The sequence below is a fragment of the Odontesthes bonariensis genome, chromosome 11, assembly GCF_027942865.1.
Source record: "Odontesthes bonariensis isolate fOdoBon6 chromosome 11, fOdoBon6.hap1, whole genome shotgun sequence".
Lineage (NCBI taxonomy): Eukaryota > Metazoa > Chordata > Actinopteri > Atheriniformes > Atherinopsidae > Odontesthes > Odontesthes bonariensis.
This window is the reverse complement of record NC_134516.1, coordinates 19,594,754-19,613,745: the sequence shown is the minus strand read 5'-3', so window position 1 is coordinate 19,613,745 and position 18,992 is coordinate 19,594,754. Positions and strand designations below refer to the sequence as shown.

The window sequence follows — 18,992 nt, the reverse complement described above, 5'->3', positions numbered from 1 at the left end:
GTAGTTCCAGTCTAAAATATCACTTAAAGGCAAAACACACAACTGATAGCAGCAAGTCATTCAAGGAAACAGACAGTGGAGCGAGGCTTCTACATAAAAACTACAGAAAGATGCTGATGTTAAAAGTGTGTTTGCACAACAAATGTTATGGCACTTTCATTCATATGGCAGCACATTTAAAATAAAACTAAATGCTAACAGCTATAGACTACTTTTGAATTCATTTTTGGATTTTTGCGTACAAATGCGCTTAATCGTGATTAATTATGGAAATCATGTGATTAATTAGACTAAACATTTTAATCGTTGCCCAGCCCTAGTCAGAAGCCTTTTTTTTTTTTAGACTGTCACACGTGGATTTTTCTACCTACTGATGAATCAATGTGGAATTACGTGGAAAAAAAGCATAAAGCAACATTAAAAGGAAATGCTCCACAATCTGCGAATCGTAGATTTTTGTCTACGAGTAATTCCTCTGATAGATTAACACATGTAGGAAACACGTTTGGATATCCCAAGACCAGCACTTTGACGCTCAAGAGGCCTCTCTGATGCTTCCTCTAAGGTTGAATAAACAAAGCTTTATTGAAAGAGACAATTTCGCAGCCCACGCACTTTACACCCACGAACACGTTCAAAGACCAGGCGAAAAAAAAAAGAATAAAGTTCTACGCCTGGCAGCCGGTGGAAGGATTACCCTCATTCTCCCTTCCACCCGCCCGTCTCGGGAACATTTCTTCACCGCCTGATGTCTATCAGAACGGCTCAGTGACGCCACCGAGGTGTCCGTGGCTTTGCCCGAGGGAAAATATCTATTACCCCGTCTCCTTGTTTTTTCTTGCCAGGCAGAGGAATAAACGCTTGACGATCCAAGGCTTTCACCTCTACTCTGATAAAGGTTATCTTGGCAATTTAGTGCAGGCGATATCGCATTATGGAGAGAGTTATGAGGCGGAAATCAAATTTTGCTCCCAGCGACTCCAAGGAGAGGGAGGATGAAAGGTGCATGGGACTGCTCAGTAATGATATGGTGGAAATTGGTGTGTGTGTGTGTGTGTGTGTGTGTGTCTTTGTGCCCATCCATGCTTTACATTCGAGCCTGCACTACAGTGAAGTGTTGCTTCCCTTCTCTCTGCCGGCTTATATCGGGCATGAAAGCGTTTCTCGGCGGACAATTTGAGCCAAGAATCTCGACAGATACGTTAAATCCTGCTAAATAAGTCTCAGGAGTCGCGGGGTGCGATAGGTCAACTCTTGCAATAAGCAGCGAGCTGCAGAAGGTAGTTTGTTTTTCCTCCGTTCTTTATTTTTGATCCATAAATCCTAAAAGAAGATGCGTCAAATTCAACTTTTTTTTTGCCAAAAACAGGGCCGACGACTCGAACTTTGAACTGCTAATAGCTCAGTGATGGACGTCCCAAACCCCTGCCTCAAATCACTGCAGTTTAAAGCACAAATTGACTTCATAAAGCCATCTGAAGGGACTTAACATCAAAAAAGCCAACAAATAAACTAGGGCTGGGCGAGTTAACTCGTTTTTGTCGCGTTAACGCATTAATTATTTAACGCCGATAAATATTTTATCGCGCATTAACGCATGTTTTATTTTTTTATTTAAAAAAATAATCAAATTTTAATTAAAAAAAAGAATAAAAATGTTTGAGCCTTTAATGGATAGGAAAGTTATAGCATCTTACTATAGCCTCTAGTACATGGGGTGCCAGCGACAACCCACTACGCCACGGACCACCCCTGTTTTATTATTTATTTTATTATTGTAAAAGTATGTTGCTCACAGGCTTTTATTTTGTAAAAGTTAAATGCAGCTGGCAGGTCAGAACATGTAGCTCGAAGTTCGAAAATTCGTTTGTGGGGAAACTTCGAACATTAGTACCCATATTTGAGAGGGAGGACTTGCGTGTTTATTTCAGATTCTTTGAGCTTGATTTTTTTTTTAGAAAAAGTAAGACAAAAAATTACTTCCTCTAAATCTATTTAGATTAGGGCTGGGCGAGTTAACTCGTTATTATCGCATTAACTCATTAATTATTTAACGCCGATAAATAATATTTTATCGCGCATTAACGCAGGTTTTATTATTTATTTTATTATTGTAAAAGTCTGTTGCTCACAGGCTTTTATTTTGTAAAAGTCTGTTGCTGTCTACTGCGGAACCGGAAAAGAAAGTAATCGGCGGATCCACCAAACATGGAGAAGGGTACGGAACTTTTACTCGGCCATTTTCATTTTAAAGTTCTTCCAGACGGCGGAGTCCACAGAACCAAAGTCATCTGTAAACACAGCCAAGTTGAATTGTCTTCTCAGCGTAGTAGTTCCAGTCTAAAATATCACTTAAAGGCAAAACACACAACTGATAGCAGCAAGTCATTCAAGGAAACAGACAGTGGAGCGAGGCTTCTACATAAAAACTACAGAAAGATGCTGATGTTAAAAGTGTGTTTGCACAACAAATGTTATGGCACTTTCATTCATATGGCAGCACATTTAAAATAAAACCAAATGCTAAAAGCTAAACACTACTTTTGAATTCATTTTTGGATTTTTGCGTACAAATGCGATTAATCAGGGAAATCATGCGTTTAATTAGATTAAACATTTTAATCGTTGCCCAGCCTTAAAATAAACTATTCCCACTCAGCAACCTCAAGGAAACATATTTCCACTCCACCAATGTTCTCCATTTGGATCATTTGTTTCCAAAAATGGAGAAAAAAAGACAAAATAAAAGTGCATTTCGGTCCACTTTCCCCACAGCTGCTGTAAAAGCCCTCGCTGTACAGACACCTCTCACCAAATAAAGCTGATGGCTCGCGAGCGGCGACACCTCCACATCCCTCCAACAGGAAATTACAGAAACGCTCTACTATTGGGGCAACTGAGAGAACCAACAAACACCTCCTGTGTTTGTCAGATGCATTATCACATTATTATATTCACAGTTTACCCAGCTTCCTGGAGAGCAGAGCTTTATAGCGTAGCAGGGCTTTTTTGTTGCCAAAAAAGGTTGCCATGACAATGAGATTTCACTCAATCTATAGTTTCGGTATATTAGACGCACTCCACTCCGTGTACAAATATTGAAATAATTAAGACTGGAGTGTGTTTGCCTGAGGATGTCCTTACATCTGCTGCTGTGTGTTACACAGAATGGATTAATAGGGAAAGGCTGCCACATTTTGCACCCCTCATACGTACTCTGAACTTGGTTTTCCACTGGATTTCCACTGGTTATGTGAAAGTGTTTCTCTTGTTGTTTGGGTTAAAACAAGCCGAGGTACGTTCTTATGTCAGGCATTCTGCAACACTTTGAGGACACAACTGCCAGTGTCTTAACGCAGGTTGCACCTTGAATGAGCAAACAGATGGAAACTGCTTTTTGTGTCTTGTCAGAACAGATTTTGTCGAAGCCCCTGTGACGTGCAACTGTAGCGACCTCTAAGTGCTGCACAATACAGAGAAGAGATTGAAATCTGAGTCAATATCGCAGGTAATATTACTCTGAAGCCTCGTCACGTATGTGTGTGAGTGAGGGAGGGATGGCTGGCAGCTTTAAAAACAAACAAAAAAACAACTCAAAGCTTTTTTTATTTCCCAGAATGCAACTTCATGTTGTCTTTAATTAAATGCTGAGCGGCTAACACCCACAAAACCCATGTGAAACTCACAGTTATATATCACTCTATACTAGGGCTAGGCGAGTTATTATCGTGTTAACTCGTTAGTTATTTAACGCCGATAAATATTTTATCGCGCATTGACGTAGGTTTTATTTATTTATTTTTCATTTAAAAAAAAATAAATTGGGGGGGCTTTTGTCCGATGTGGGACTCGAACCAGGGCCAGCTGCAGCGAGGACTGTAGCCTCTTGTACATGGGGCGCCTGCTCAACTCACTACGCCATGGACCACACCAGTTTTATTATCTATTTTATTATTGTAAAAGTCTGTTGCTCACAGGCTTTTATTTTGTAAAAGTCTGTTGCTGTCTGCTGTGGAACCGGAAAAGAAAGTAATCGGCGGATCCACCAAACATGGAGAAGGGTACGGAACTTTTACTCTGCCATTTTCATTTTAAAGTTCTTCCAGACGGCGGAGTCGACAGAACCAGAGTCATCTGTAAACACTGCCAAGTTGAATTGTCTTCTCACCGTAGTAGTTCCAGTCTAAAATATCACTTAAAGACAAAACACACAACTGATAGCAGCAAGTCATTCAAGGAAACAGACAGTGGAGCGAGGCTTCTACATAAAAACTACAGAAAGATGCTGATGTTAAAAGTGTGTTTGCACAACAAATGTTATGGCACTTTCATTCATATGGCAGCACATTTAAAATAAAGCTAAATGCTAAAAGCTATACGCTACTTTTGGATTCATTTTTGGATTTTGCGTACAAATGCGATTAATCGTGATTAATCAGGGAAATCATGTGATTTATTAGATTAAAATATACATGTAATATATATTATACAGCATAAAAGCTTCTAACAATCAGAAATGAACATGTTCCTCAAATTTATATGAAATGTTCTATGTTTTCATAACAAACAAAATGTGCCTGTTTCAGAGAGATGTTACCAGCGCCCTCTGCTGGATCACAAGGCCAAATACTTCCCATTTTATTTCATTTAACAGGTTTGCTGACCTTGAGTTTCCCTGTTTTTTTTTTCACCGACGTCAGAGCCATTCACCAGCCGCCTGCTCGCTTAGAGCAGCAGCTCAGAAGGTGGTGCAAACTCAGACCAATCAAAACTAAATCAAGTGGAAAGACTCGTCATTCTTCCCCAAAGGAAAACGATGTTGCTGCCGTATGAATCATTGAGGGGAAAACGAGTAAAGAAATGGCTTAAAAACACAAGAATTCCTGCCGAATGAATGGGTAAAAACAAAAGGAAACTGGAGATATTTTTGTCAAAGGGGCGGCGGAGGAACATCTGCTGTCGCCTTAAACAAGCTGCTTAACGCTTCATCAGTGCCAGAGTTTGGCTGTTTATCGTCAGTGCTTACAGGTCCAGTAACCACCTCTTCTTCCAAGGACACGACCCTCTGACTGTGACAACACGAAGGGATGACACTACACTCAAAAAGGCAGATATCTTTCCCTGGGCTCCCTCTTTAGGAGTCTACTCCTTCACCGGTATCACGATGACACATTTTGATTTAAACGCATCCCAACAGTGACCCCACCTGGACGTCCGAAAATCCTAAAAAAACACAACATGTTATCCTTTTTTTTTTTTTATTTCTAAGCTTCCTGCCCCTCTTACGCCTCCCAACAAACGGGCAAGAAAAAGAAACACACGAGCCTGAATTCTGGAGGCTTTTTTGCTCTGGCACGAGCCCAAGGAAGCAGCGGATGAAGGGTTGGATAGAGCGTGTCAGTGTCAGAGAGCAGCATCTGCACTTTCTGAGGCTGCTTTTCCCTCCTCCTCCTCCAGCAGTTTTCTTTTTTGTTCTTTTCTCCAGTGCAGCTGGTCCCGTTCAGATTGCTCCCACTTGAGAGGCTTCACAGGAATTACGCTCAGAGTTTTGTTAAACGGGGCTCGATGAATACAATGCGTTTCTCTCACCAACGCTGAAGTATCTTCCTCTCCTGCTGTAAAGTAAACTTGTGAGCGAGTGCTTTTCCCACACAGTGAATATGCAGCTGTGCCAGTTGCATGCCCCCGAGGTTTTGGCGCATCCTCCCTGCCAACGCAAATCTGGGACATTTCTCAAAGCACAGAAGCCCTTTTTTTTTTTCCATTGCTCGACACTCGGGCTTCGCTTCCTAACGTGGCACATTGTTGGAAACTTTTCTTTAGGGTGAGCTGGGTGAGACAAAAGTGCCAGCAGTGCAGAGGTCAGAGCGATCAGACACTCAGATGAGGACAAACACTGGAAAAAATCTAAATCTTACCAAGTATATTTGTCTCATTGAGTATCTCATTACACTTGATATAAGACACAATTGCCTAATAAGTACCATTTCAGCCAGATATAGGAACTTGTTTTAATAATAATAATACTTTAGTCATATTTCACATGAAACAAGCTTTTTTTTCATTTGAAGAGGTTTTTAAGCTTATTTCAAGATCACTTTTACCTCAAAAGTCCTAAATATAACATCTTATTTCAAGAAATCTTGACAAGCCGATTTTCACTAGTTCCATTGGCAGATTTGTTTTTGCTTATTTCAAGCAAAAACATCTTGTATTTGTTGGGGTTTTTTTTAACTAATTTTTGGAGGGGCATTTTTTTCCAGTGAACGTGTTCGTGTTTGAGTGCTGGGGACAGATTATGTAATTTTTCATTTTAGCTGAAGGGGAGTGAGTCTCAGCAGCTCTAATTATGTGTAGAAGAGGAGCCGAAGTCAACATTTTGGACGTGATTTTTAAACGTCACGGACAGAGCCAAAAGGAAATCAAATAAATCTGAATATATTTCCATAAAAAGCTCATTTACATATTTACACGTTTTTAACAGTGTCTTTAACAGTATAATCAAGTGCCGGCTCTCTGCATTTAAATACTTAGATAACGGGACCTGAAGGAGAAAAATGGGGTTCCGAAGAGAAGAGTTTCGTCTAAATATTGGCATCAATGTGCATGACATTGCAAACCATTAGAAAACAGAATAAAGTTCGACCATAAGAGAAAATAAAAACCTCTGGAGAGAATATAAATAGCTGCAAAAAGCAGTATCCCAACGGATTAAACTTTTGTGAACAACTGATTTCAGTCACTTCCTGATGCTCCAAACAGATTCACGCATGTGCCATCGTGGGCCAACCTTCCCCCTAATCCACGTCCTGCATATGATAGAAAACCTAGATCCTTCTTCACTGGTGTCCACGTTTCATTCAGCAGTAGCTCGCTAAATTTTTTTTACAGGTTTTCATGAAAAAGGTACGAAATTAGATGTTATGTTGCCATCACCAGAAACTATGGCCCCAAACTCTTTGAAGTGCAACAGTTGCTATCAATAGGGTCACGTTTTAGATAGACAGACAGACAGACAGACAGACAGACAGACAGATAGATAGATAGATAGATACTTTATTCATCCCATTTTGGGAAATTATTGTGTTGCAACAGCGTACAGTATAAAAGATATGTAAACAATTAAAGGGAAAAAAAGCAAATAGAATAGAATAAAAATAGAGAATAAACATTAGCAATATACAAATCTACAGTATGAAGAGTAGGGTAAATAATGATAATAGTAATAATAATAATAAACATCAGTAAACTAAATAAAAACAGATTTATACATTTAACAATAAAAGTTCAAAATAAATTTAACATAGCAGACTGAACCAATAAGAAATATAGGGTATATGGATAAAATACAGGGTATGTGGATAATTTACATTATATTGTACTATGATGATATTTGTGCAAATCTTATTAGTGCAAAATGAGCAGTTGTGCAAATTGTCATTGTTATTGTTTTTAGGAGAGACTTCAAGCCTATTGAGCTTGAAGTCTCCCGAAACAAAAAGTGGCCATTGTAGGCGATGTTTATAAATAAATAGTAAAAAGAAAAAAAAACACACTAATAAACTAAGAAAAAGTGATAGAAAGGACGAAAAAAGGTGAAAAATCACCGGGAGCTGCTGCAACAGGCTGCTACCTAGGGTGCGCCATCTTGGAAGGACTTTTGACTTTCAACCGAGTTATCTCGGGGTCTTAATCCGATCGCGAGTAATCCGATTCAATTTCTTGGCCGATTAAGGTGTCTACATGCACTTAATAACTCAGTCTTATTGTAAATTAGCTATTAATCCAATCCTTTCAGTGCCATGTAACCCCACTGAGTGATAGAGAAGCGAGGAAGTACAGCCGCAAACATACTGCAATCCCATATGTGGCAGGAGTCTCTAAGGAGAGAAACTTAGAAGGTTGACTTCAAACCCAAGAACAACCTCAGACAGAGACTGGCTCACCCAAAGGACAAAACACCCAAACACAAACCGAGTGGCGTCGTGTATGCAGTGCAGCAAAGAGCCTCCATATAGGAGAGACCTAACAACAGCTCCACAAGCGCATGGCACCATACTCAGCAGTGCACCTACATCTGGAGAAGGGACAAAAAAAGGGACACTATAAGGACAGTGATGTACACGTTCTGGACAGAGAAGACAGACGGTCAGAAAGAGGAGTCAAGGAAGCCATCTACGGTAAACTGGAGAAGCCATCTTTGAACAGAGGAGGCGGGCTCAGCACCTACAGGGCTGTGTGGTCTCTCCTCCCCAGGCAGTTTCACAACCATTCACACCTTGGATCCTCTGACCAAAACTGGTCCTCTCAGGCAGGTAGATAATTCAGAGGTGATAATGACTAACAACGTGCATATTGGTGAGGCTCTCTGCCTTTAATCTGATACTCCCCACCATCCAGTTTAGAACTGAAGAAGTCTTTTGAATGAGAGGTGAAACGTCATTAAAATCCAAGAAGACGGGTTTAGCTAGCTCTTTTTAACAATGACCGTCAGCCAACCTCGCTTTTAAGCTCAATATTTAGTGATTAAACATTCACGGTTCCCTTTGAAATGAGGGTTTCTGCTCCCTAAAGTTTGGAATCTTACTAAACATTGAATTAATGTGCATTCCACACCACAGGAAACTACTTCAGGGAAAGTTTCAGTATTTTTCCTTCATCACAGAGTCAGAAGTGGGCTTCCATTCACTAGACCTTCCTAGCTCCACAATAAACATGCATTTACTGTGAGGACTGAGTGTATTTGGCAGATGTTAAAGCGTCCAACAGTGCAATGCAGGCCAAATTCAATCAAGTGGTATTTTAATTCTCTGCAGGGTGAAACAATGCCTGTCACCATGCTATTAACATTAAAAGCTGCAAGATGGTGCTTTAAGTGTTCATTACCTTTATGCGTTGGGACAAAGTAATCACACTTCCAGGCATGTAACAACAGATGCTAATAGGTTTCTTAATTCCTTTACAAGCTCTTGGTAATTCCAACTTTAAGCTGGAACAGGAACCTATCCTATAAAAGACCCTTGGTTTAAAACACTTGTGACTGTACAGCTCTGACTGAAGGTGCACGGCGTACCCAACATAAAGTAAACCAAGCACCAAAAACCTGATCCAGATGTGCGCATAATAAGCAAAGTATTGGTAAAATGAGAGTGTGAATATGAGGTAATTTATCAATCACACTAAATCTTCACCTCTGACTCACAGTTGATGCACAGCTGTGTAGCTCACTGGAAGAAATAGCATCTGCTTTTGAAATTCGGTGGCATTTCGCCACAGATGTGGTAACTCAGTGAATTGAGTATGAATGTCGCTTACACAGAAAACCACATAAAAGTTGATTAAATTAGAAGCAAATAAAAATTAGGAAGCCAACAAAACGGAAAGACATTCATGGGTGAAAGTGAAACTGCATGTTTGTGCTACTATATCGTTCCAATTAGCCAACCGGTGGATGTCCACCACTCCATTCTTTCTCTAAATGTACTTTATCATTTTCAAGGTCAAAGGGGGCTGGAGCTGGGCGTAGCAAACACTTATTCCATTGATTAATGGAGTAATCCCATAAGAATTACTTTTGCCCTTTCAACAGATCTCTTAAAACGAACCAATCATCGTTTCTCTTTTAGAAAATCCAAAAAAAAAAAAAAAAAAAAATCATTGAACTGCACGTCAAACAAACAAAAACACAAGTTCGTTGAAATGCCTCGTTAAAACAGTATGACTCACACTACTCAGTGTCATCAAATTAAATTTACATCATCAATTAGCGTTTACATATGATTTAAACCTTCTTTTTAAAGAAAATACAGGACAGAAATGAAAAAGTCATTCGTTCGCCAGTTGGAAGTCAGTTAACGTTCGTTAGCCAGTTCGAACTAGCAAGTCGTACAGTGCCAGTGATAAAACTTCTGTGCGGGTCTGTGTTATATCAAACAAGTCTAATAACGTTTGCTTTTACTCTCGACTGAAAGCATTTACAGACAGGGCTTTTGTGTGTTCAGACATTACTGTACGTGCATGCATCAGGGTCCTGAACCACAGCTCGCAGTCGTAAGATTGTAAATCATTTTCTTTAATAAATTTACGTTTTCCATGACATGGGTGTAATAAAATTTGTATGACTTCGATAAGCTTCTACAGCAGCAGCTACTGTCTGTTTTATTATTATCATATTGAACAAGTTTGCGTCGTCTTCACTCATCTGTTCACCAAATGTCAATTAAGATGTTAAAATAGATACACAAGTTAAAAAATTCAATCATGAAACACTATATTAGCCCAGAGCTTTGGTATAGATGTGAGAAAAATGTCAGACAATATTTCTGATTGACGCCGTTTTATTATAACCTTTCTTAACGCGTTTCTGCTCTTCTTATTTGACAACTGTAACACGGAAAATGGGCTTTTTCAGGTTGTGAACTCCGGTGGAAATTCGAACAATCTGCATTCGTACTTTTTGGTGAGCGGTAAAGTTAACAGCTGGGTCACCATCAGTGGAGGGCCTAAATGTCTGTTGCCTTCTTTCAGATGACACTGGAATAGTTATTTTCCTGTCCTGACGCAGAAAAAGTCAACACAGATAACTTTATTTAAATGCCAGTCTTTAAGTTTTCTCTAAATATACAAGTTAAAAACAATTTTTTTTGTTTGTTGTTTTAGTTTTTTGGTCTGAATCAAGGAAAATACATAGTTTTAATTTAAAAAAAAAAAAAACATATTCATCATTTGTGGTTCATTTTGTTTATGTGAACAACTGCAAGAATCTCAGATTTAGTTAATTACGAAGCTCACCGAACAGCCAGAGAGCCGAGAGAAAAGTCTTGAAAGCCTTCTGACCCAGATCCAAGTTAATTTACCAAGTCGTACTCTGAGCTGATTAAAGTGACCTCTGCCAGCAGCGTGTCACCCGCAGCCTCATAACTATTCTGTCTGGGATTCATCAAACCGAGGACAGAAGGGAAAGGAGGTCTAACCTCATTGTTTTCTGCTGAGCTTTCTGCCAGACTTCTTCAACACAACTCCAGTGAGAGAAAAAGTACTTTGTTGGAGGTAAAAATGGCTTTCAAGATGATTCCAGTGTGTAACTTGACTGTTTTGACACAGTCCGAGAGAACATCATCTCCCACCTTTAATCTAATTCTTCCGTGGTTATCTCTTTTGTATCTCTGTTCATGTACTCGTCTATAAAAATCTCACTGAGCCACTTATTAGAGGGCATCTCCATTGAATTGAGAATATCATCACAGTGGATATTAAAGGCCTACAGAAAGGTGATTTTTTGCATAAAACTGAAATAGCAGATCGATTCCTTATATACCATGGAATTTTTTTATGATTTTAAAATAATTTTAGGCCCCTGGATAGTCCTGATTAGGCCCAATAAACTATCACCACATTTGATTCGAATTTGGCAAACCGGAAGTAGCAGACAACAGGTGTGTGACGTCAGGAGTGTCAGCTGCTGGAACAACCCCCAACAATCAACAGCAGTTTGCCAGACCTGGACAACTTCTTCACGGCAAATTTCGATCCGAATATTGTTGATGACAATGAAGAAGACAATGAAGAGCCTGAAGAAGAAACTGAGGAGGGATTGGGGCTAGAACCATACAGGTTCGAGCCAGCCATTGCCAGTGACAGTGGGTCGGAGTCCAAGTCCGAGAGCAGTGGGGACGATGATGATTTTGGTCGTCTTCAGAATGCCGATTGGTGAGCATACACTGTGTTTGGTCTAGGCCACGAGTCACAAAAGCAGCGTGTAATTTTGCAGCTATTTCCACCGCTGTATACACAGCTGGACTGTTTGGCACCAAAGCAGAAGGAACAAAAAAAGGTCACCGGTAATAAAACATAACAGTCCATTAGGCTGCAACAAAGAGACAGAATCCCATAACGCACTCCTCTCCATCTCTGATAGATAACACCACTGTTGCTACATTTGCGCCACTGAAACCTTTTCCAAACACAAGTATACTCCCACTCACTTTCGTGCTTGGAAGTTCCCCATGTGTGCCGCAGGACGTCGCTTGGAAATATAAAACGTTGGGTTCAGTGCAGTTTTTATTGCGAGTAGATGTACGAAGTGCTGTGGGTGCGTGTGTTGCCCCGCCCCCAGTCTGGAATTCCAGGAAGGATTTCCAAGGGGCAAATTCAAAATCGCAAATTTCATGCGTTTATGAAATGTTTTGGTGTAGGGTCCAATGATCATTATTGTTCCTCTGTGTATGTATTATCATTATGTATTGGGTGTAGTGTCAGCTTTCTGTAGGCCTTTAAACTGTGTGCAGCCATGCAGTGTCTGGGAAAGTCCACACAGCGGCGCTGCTGCACAAAAATTCCCAACAAGCTCTCCGGTTTGCTGAACTATCAATCACCTATTTAGTGCTTTTTAACTTTTAACATCCTGCTAAATATTCTAAAAAGTTTCTAATGTTAAGTTATAAGTCTCCTGGTTGCCAAATATAACATTAACAGCTGCAAATGTAATTAAAATCTGAAGTTTAAGTACTTAGAATGCAAAATGGGACCTTGGGTTGTATACAAACAGAACAGGCCTAGAATATTTATGCTTTTTTTGGTGGTTTCAACTGTAACAAAACAATTAGTTTAATACCATAATCCCGTTTTTGTGTTTAAAATGTGTGAAAAAAATGTTAAGCTTTAAGCTGTAATGGACTTTTTTTTTTCCCCAGAGATGCTACTTGGGGGTAAAAGTCGGGTAATCCCATAAGAATGACTTTTGCCCTTTCAACAGATCTCTTAAAACGTACTAATCATCTTTTCTCTTTTAGAAAATCCAAAAAAAAATAATTGAACTGCACGTCAAACGAACAAAAACATAAGTTCGTTGAAATGCCTCGTTAAAACAGTAGGACTCACACTACTCAGTGTCATCAATTTAAATTTACATCATCCATTGTGCTTACATATGATTTAAACCTTCTTTTTAATACAGGACAGAAATTGAAAAGTCATGATGCCAGCCCAAGCCTCAACTAATGTTCGTTAGCCAGTTCGAAGTCAGCTAACGTTAGTTAGCCAGTTCGAAGTCAGCTAACGTTTATGAAGTTTAAGTACTTACAATATAAAATGGGACCTTGGCATGTACGCAAGCAGAACAGGCCTAGAATATTTATGCTTTTTTTTGGTGGTTTCAACTGTAAAACACAATTAGTTTAATACCATAATCCCGTTTTTGTTTTTAAAATGTGTGAAAAAAAATGTTAAGCTTTAAGCTGTAATGGACTTTTTTTCCCCCAGAGAGATGCTACTTCTTTGGGGGTAAAAGTAACAAAAGGATGGAAAATAATAAACTTGTCTTGTAAGCAGCTACCACAGAAAGCACCAGCCGAAACGTACTAATCATCGTTTCTCTTTTAGAAAATCAAAAAAAAAAAAATCATTGAACTGCATGTCAATCGAACAAAAACATAAGTTCGTTGAAATGCCTCGTTAAAACAGTATGACTCACACTTCTCAGTGTAATCAAATAAAATTTACATCATCCATTGTGTTTACATATGATTTAAACTTTCTTTTTAAAGAAAATACAGGACAGAAATTGAAAAGTCATGATGCCAGCCCAAGCCTCAACTAATGTTCGTTAACCAGTTCGAAGTCAGCCAACGTTCGTTAGCCAGTTCGAAGTCAGCTAACGTTTGTTAGCCAGTTGGAAGTCAGCTAACGTTTATGAAGTTTAAGTACTTATAATGCAAAATGGGACCTTGGCTTGTATGCAAGCAGAACAGGCCTAGAATATTTATGCTTTTTTTTGGTGGTTTCAACTGTAACAACACAATTAGTTTAATACCATAATCCCGTTTTGTGTTTAAAATGTGTGAAAAAAAATGTTAAGCTTTAAACTGTAATGGGTTTTTTTTTCCCCAGAGAGATGCTACTTCTTTGGGGGTAAAAGTGACAAAAGTGATGGAAAATAATAAGACTTGTGTTGTAAGCAGCTACCACAGAAAGCACCAGCCTCCATACTTTGTGAAAGTGGGTCACCGGGCGATAAGAAGCCCCCCCCCCCTCCCAGCCTCCAGGAGGCCGGCGCTCATATTTGCAGAGCAGTTGACCAGCAGCGGGGTAATTGATCAGACTGGGTGTGAATGGCCGCCCTTCGGCAGCCAATGGCTGAGCACCGGATGCGAGATATCCGCTGCAACAACAAGCACTCTGTTCCCCCCTTCAGCTTGACGCCATGTACAGCCCAAATCCAGACCTCCTCTCCGGAAAGAAAGAGGGGAAGGGGAGGGAGGGGACGATGGGTGGGGGGGGACACAACACCGGAGAAAAAAGTCCTCGCCACCTCTCGGAGTCTGTCGGATAACGCGCCCCGAGTGAAAACTCATTTCTGTCGCTTTGCTTCCCAACCTTTTACTCTCTCTCTCTCTCTCTCTCTCTCTCTCACTCCTCCTTTCTCGTGCCGTTTTTCTCGCGCAGAGTTTTACTCTCGAGGCGGTGAATGATTCGGGACCTTCGCGTGCTTTTAACGCCTCGTGCTCTTTGCGCAAAAAAAAAAAAAACATGGGATTCGCGTCTTTGCACCGAAACGCGCTCCGGTTGGGAACTTTTATCAATGGATTTTACTGACTGAACTGCTGGAGAAGGGAATAAACTCGCACTCGACTTGGACTTGTTTTTACTTGAGCCGGAGTTGGTGTCCAAAGCACGGTGAGTACCATAAATATTACTGGTTTTAGAGCACTTTTTGGTTAAGTTTGGGTCATAAGTGCGACACTTTTCCGTTTTCTTTAGGGCATAATTTTAAGATAAAGGCCTGTTTTAGTTTAGACAAATTATTTTTTTTTTAATTGGCTCATTTTTCTGCATTTATGGCAGGTGTTTCTGGACATAAACTTATTACTTATTAACTCGTTCACCTCACTCGTGTCTTTTCTAGGAGATGGTCAAGCTGGCACGTGTGTTTTCTCATACGTGCGTTCAGTTACACTCAACCTTTGACACTTTTTTTTTTTAAATGCAACTCGTGTATGTTTTGGTCTATAAACCCGTTACGAGCAACGGAAACACAACAGAAACTTATCAGCTCTGCATCACGCACAGATACAGATGTTCAAATTTGACATCCGAGTCGTGGTTTTTTTGGGGGGGCCGGTGCTTCTGGCTCTGGTTCCTTTGGCTCCTCACCAACTGGGGCCAACATGGCCAGCTCTCCAGCCTTCTGAGCAACCCGAGGGGCGTCCCATAGGCTGGGATCTCAGCTTCCGTAAAAGCCCATAAATCCACAGGAACGCTTATGGATGGCCACAGAGATCGAAGCACCGTGCATCCCTAACACTGAACTTTTAGCTCATTTAATTTAGTGAAAACGTGGGAGAGAAAAGGAAGGCTCGCTGCTGTCCGTCTGTCATCCAGCAAACAAAAGCTCCACGTGTTGTCATTAAAAAAAAAAAAGAGGGGGGGGTTCTCACTCTGCCCCCAAAAGATGGCATTTGTATCCCAATCAGGGAGAATGGTCAGGTGTTTGTTCATGTTTGATCCAGAGAGCAGCTCAGTAATATTACACTCTTGATACGATTGGTCTGGAGCTTCTGCTTTCTACGCTGGTGTTATCTCATTGACATGTATCGGCCTTTAGGACGGTATCTCGCTTCCCCTTTATGCTCAACAAAGCCACTCGGAGAAAAAAACTCAACTTTGATCGCCAGCGTTCACAGTCTGAAAGAGTGAATTTTTTTACTCCATTTTCCCCTGAATGACTCATTCGGATACCTCATTTTTGGGCCTTTTCAGACAGAAAGGTGACAGGAAGTGGAAGGCAGCGGAGGCCCAACGGGGGATTTTGTCCCCTTACTGAAACCGTATATGCAAGATATTCGTCTTCTCTTGGGTAACAGTTAGTCATCGTTGTGCCATACGTGTAGGGGAACAGGAAGTTTTCACAAACAAACCCGCTGGAAAGCGTCTAAATTCAGTCCTGAACATAAAGCCTGGCTGTGGAACTCGCTACGGCCTGAAGCAAACAAACTTCCCTGTTTTTGACGGCGCACAAGGACCCTCTGTGGCTCCAGAGACTCCCTCTCAAGTCAAGTTTGAAACCTAAAGGCCCAAACAGAGTCGTGGCTCAGGACAATACGACAACACGCGTTATCCAACAGGTCTCATTTCCATAGCGCCGTTTGCCGGTGCAGATGTCCGTTATTATTTGCATGGCATCATTTGCATGGCTGGCCTGACGGCGGGGTATAAACTGTGCGTCTCTTTTGCAGGACTTCAGATGTGTCCCCTGCCAGCCAGAGTGGCCCTTCAGTCCCAGGATGGATTCCAGAAGTCAGAGCGACAGCGACGGGGGAGGAGGGCGCCTTGGGTGGTCGCCACCATCGGCCGGATCGCCGAGCACGCCGCGTGACGAAGGGAGGCCGCAACCGCGCCCTCTGCAGAGCGCAGACGGCCCGCCGGATCCTGGGCTGAGCAGCAGGCCGGCGCAGCACGCTCCCCCGGCGCTATCTCTGGATCAGATAAGGATAACTAGGAGCAGTAATGAGTATACAGAAGGGCCGACAGTGGCTCAAAGGTCTCCGGGTCCTCAGCAGCGCCAACAAAAGAGCGACGTGGTTACATCAGCTGGTTCAAGGACAAGTGGGCAGCAGGAGACCCGCCTCCCCAACCTGCATTTATTAACTCAGCATGGAAACACAAACAGTCCCGAGGGCGTGTCGCGGTCCTCCGGCGCCGAGGACTCCCGGAGCAGCATCAGGACCAGCGTAGGGAGCACTTCCTCTTCGGGCCAGAGGGTGCTCGGCGACGACCAGATAATCAGAATCCAGCCAAAGCGCTCGGAGCTCAGCTCAGAGGAGCTCAAACCCCTGAACGACGCGCCCAGGGCGCTCACGGTCGTGCCGAGCAGCGAAGCCTCTAAAGGTAAATTCACTCACTCGGACAAATGCGAGGACTGCGGGCGGTGCAGGTGCGCGGACTGCGGGCGCCGGCGGGCGCTGCCGTCGTGCTGGATGTGCAGCCGGCGCTGCCTGTGCTCGGCGCAGACGGCGGTGGAGTACGGCACGTGCGCCTGCTGCGTCAAGGGGCTGTTCTACCACTGCTCCAGCGACGACGAGGACACGTGCACGGACAAGCCCTTCTCGTGCTCGCAGTCGCACTGCTGCGCCCGCTGGAGCGTGGTGGCGCTGCTCTCTTTGTTCTTCCCCTGCCTGTGGTGCTACCTCCCGGCGAAAGGATGCGTGGCGGCGTGCCAGTGCTGCTACGACCGAGTCGCACGACCCGGCTGCCGGTGCAAAAACTCCCCCCCGATCCACTACGAGGACGACGGCAAGCCGACGTAGGCCGAGGCCGTAGGACAGACTCCACACCGACCGAACCGGCCGACAGATGTGTGTAATAACGCTGTTGTGCTCGAGTTTCTGTCGAAAGAAAAAAAATGGCCACGACTTTTAATTGTCGACTTTTTAAAAGGCAGGTTGACAAAAAACATTCCTACTAAAAGGCACTGGAGGTGCGTTCACTCCCCTTAGCGTTAGGAGTTTCACTTGAAAGGTAAACCAAAACAAGCGCTCCACGTTTTTACGGTATAGAGACGTATTCCAACTACTGTTTAGCCCTTGAAATAATCTCTTCACTCAAGTGCCCCCCCGATGTCGTGTCGTTGCCAACACGAGTCCAAACAGATAGCCTTGTTTTTTTTTTAACATTTAACACAACTTATATTCTAAGAGCAGACTCCTGTTACTAACAGCATGTAAAGTAGTGAACGAAAAAGGGTGTGTACAGTAGAAAATGAGTTTTATTTTTGTACATATAATACAACTTCCAACTGTGAAACGTTTTCACCTCGATAAGTGAGCATTTTCTATGAATCAGTTAACTTTCATACAATGTTTGTACATTCACTGGAATGTATGTCAATCATTTTTGTGTCATTTACAAAAAAAGGAAAGATCTTATCCCTTCTTCTACTTGTAAATTGTACAGCGAAGCTTGTATGAGAAATTTATTTTCTAATTCCAACGTTGCTTAGTGTAAAGTTAAAAAAAAAAAATCTATATTTATTTGAAGGTTTTATTATTTTATAATGAAAAAAACTATTTATTTCGAGGGGCTCCTCCGCAGACGAGCCGCAGAGAAGGCAGAGCTGGATGAATAGTTCACTGTGGATTAGAAGACAAATATATTAACGTTTGAAATTAAACAGACTTGAAGTCAGAGTATTTTTTCCTGTTTTTTCTGCACCGTTTCCGTCTTTAATCGAACCGCCCTTCGCCACTCCTGCTCTGGCGTTTTGTCTCCACAAGTTGTTTGGAGATCAAGAAGCAGGCATGAAAGCTCACCTGTGGCGCTTCTTAGGAAAAAACATCTGGCCTGGGTGAAACCATGTGTGTGTGTGTGGGGGGGGGGGGATCTTTTTCATCTTATAAATCAAGCGCTCCACCTGTGTTTTTCATGGAAGCCTGCTATTACACTCTGGCCCGGCTTCAGGTTTATTTCAAACACGATCCTCTGGATCCTGCAGATAACTGGGCCCTTTTATTTTCCACGTCTTTTCTTTCTTTTTTTTTTAATCAAAGGTTTGTTCAGGAATTCCTTGGTTTTGAATGTCCCTGCAGGCGAAACATAAGCCTGAAACATAAAGCCTCTGACACTTGTTGACAGCATACGGACGTGTTTGGAGCGCGGTATGCATTCACGGCAGTGATTGACGTGCCGAGGCCCAACCTGCTCTCACTTGTTTGTTATTCATCCCCTGCTTTGGACTGACGAGGGAGGGAGGGAGGGGGGGGGGGTTGTTTTACATAATTATCAACTTTCACCTATTTTACAGAAGGTGGTAGGGGAGATAGAAACATAACAGGCAGAATCCCATTAGAGACAGAAAAGGCAGAGTTGATCTCGCCTTTCCAGGCGCGGGCCTCCCCTCTCCCGCCATTGTCCCGGCTGTGAATGAAGAGGGGAAGGGTGAGGGAGGAGAGGGGTTAGGTTTGTTAGGAAGAGGGAGCGCAAAGGGTTAAAAGCATCGC

The 18,992-nt window shown here is 42.1% G+C and overlaps 1 protein-coding gene across 1 annotated transcript; it reads left to right on the top strand.

The window, feature by feature from the left end:
* The first annotated feature begins 14,278 nt into the window (after positions 1 to 14,278).
* On the top strand, positions 14,279 to 18,180 carry spry2 (sprouty RTK signaling antagonist 2). Its single transcript, XM_075477173.1, has 2 exons — positions 14,279 to 14,673; positions 16,233 to 18,180. Exon 2 carries the CDS (start codon positions 16,281 to 16,283, stop codon positions 17,301 to 17,303), a length of 1,023 nt encoding a protein of 340 aa, XP_075333288.1. The 5' UTR covers positions 14,279 to 14,673; positions 16,233 to 16,280; the 3' UTR covers positions 17,304 to 18,180.
* The last annotated feature ends 812 nt before the right edge of the window (positions 18,181 to 18,992 follow it).

Excerpts from the sequence above, each read along its gene's own strand:
- spry2 (XM_075477173.1), top strand. The coding sequence starts at position 16,281 with ATGGATTCCAGAAGTCAGAGCGACAGCGACGGGGGAGGAGGGCGCCTT.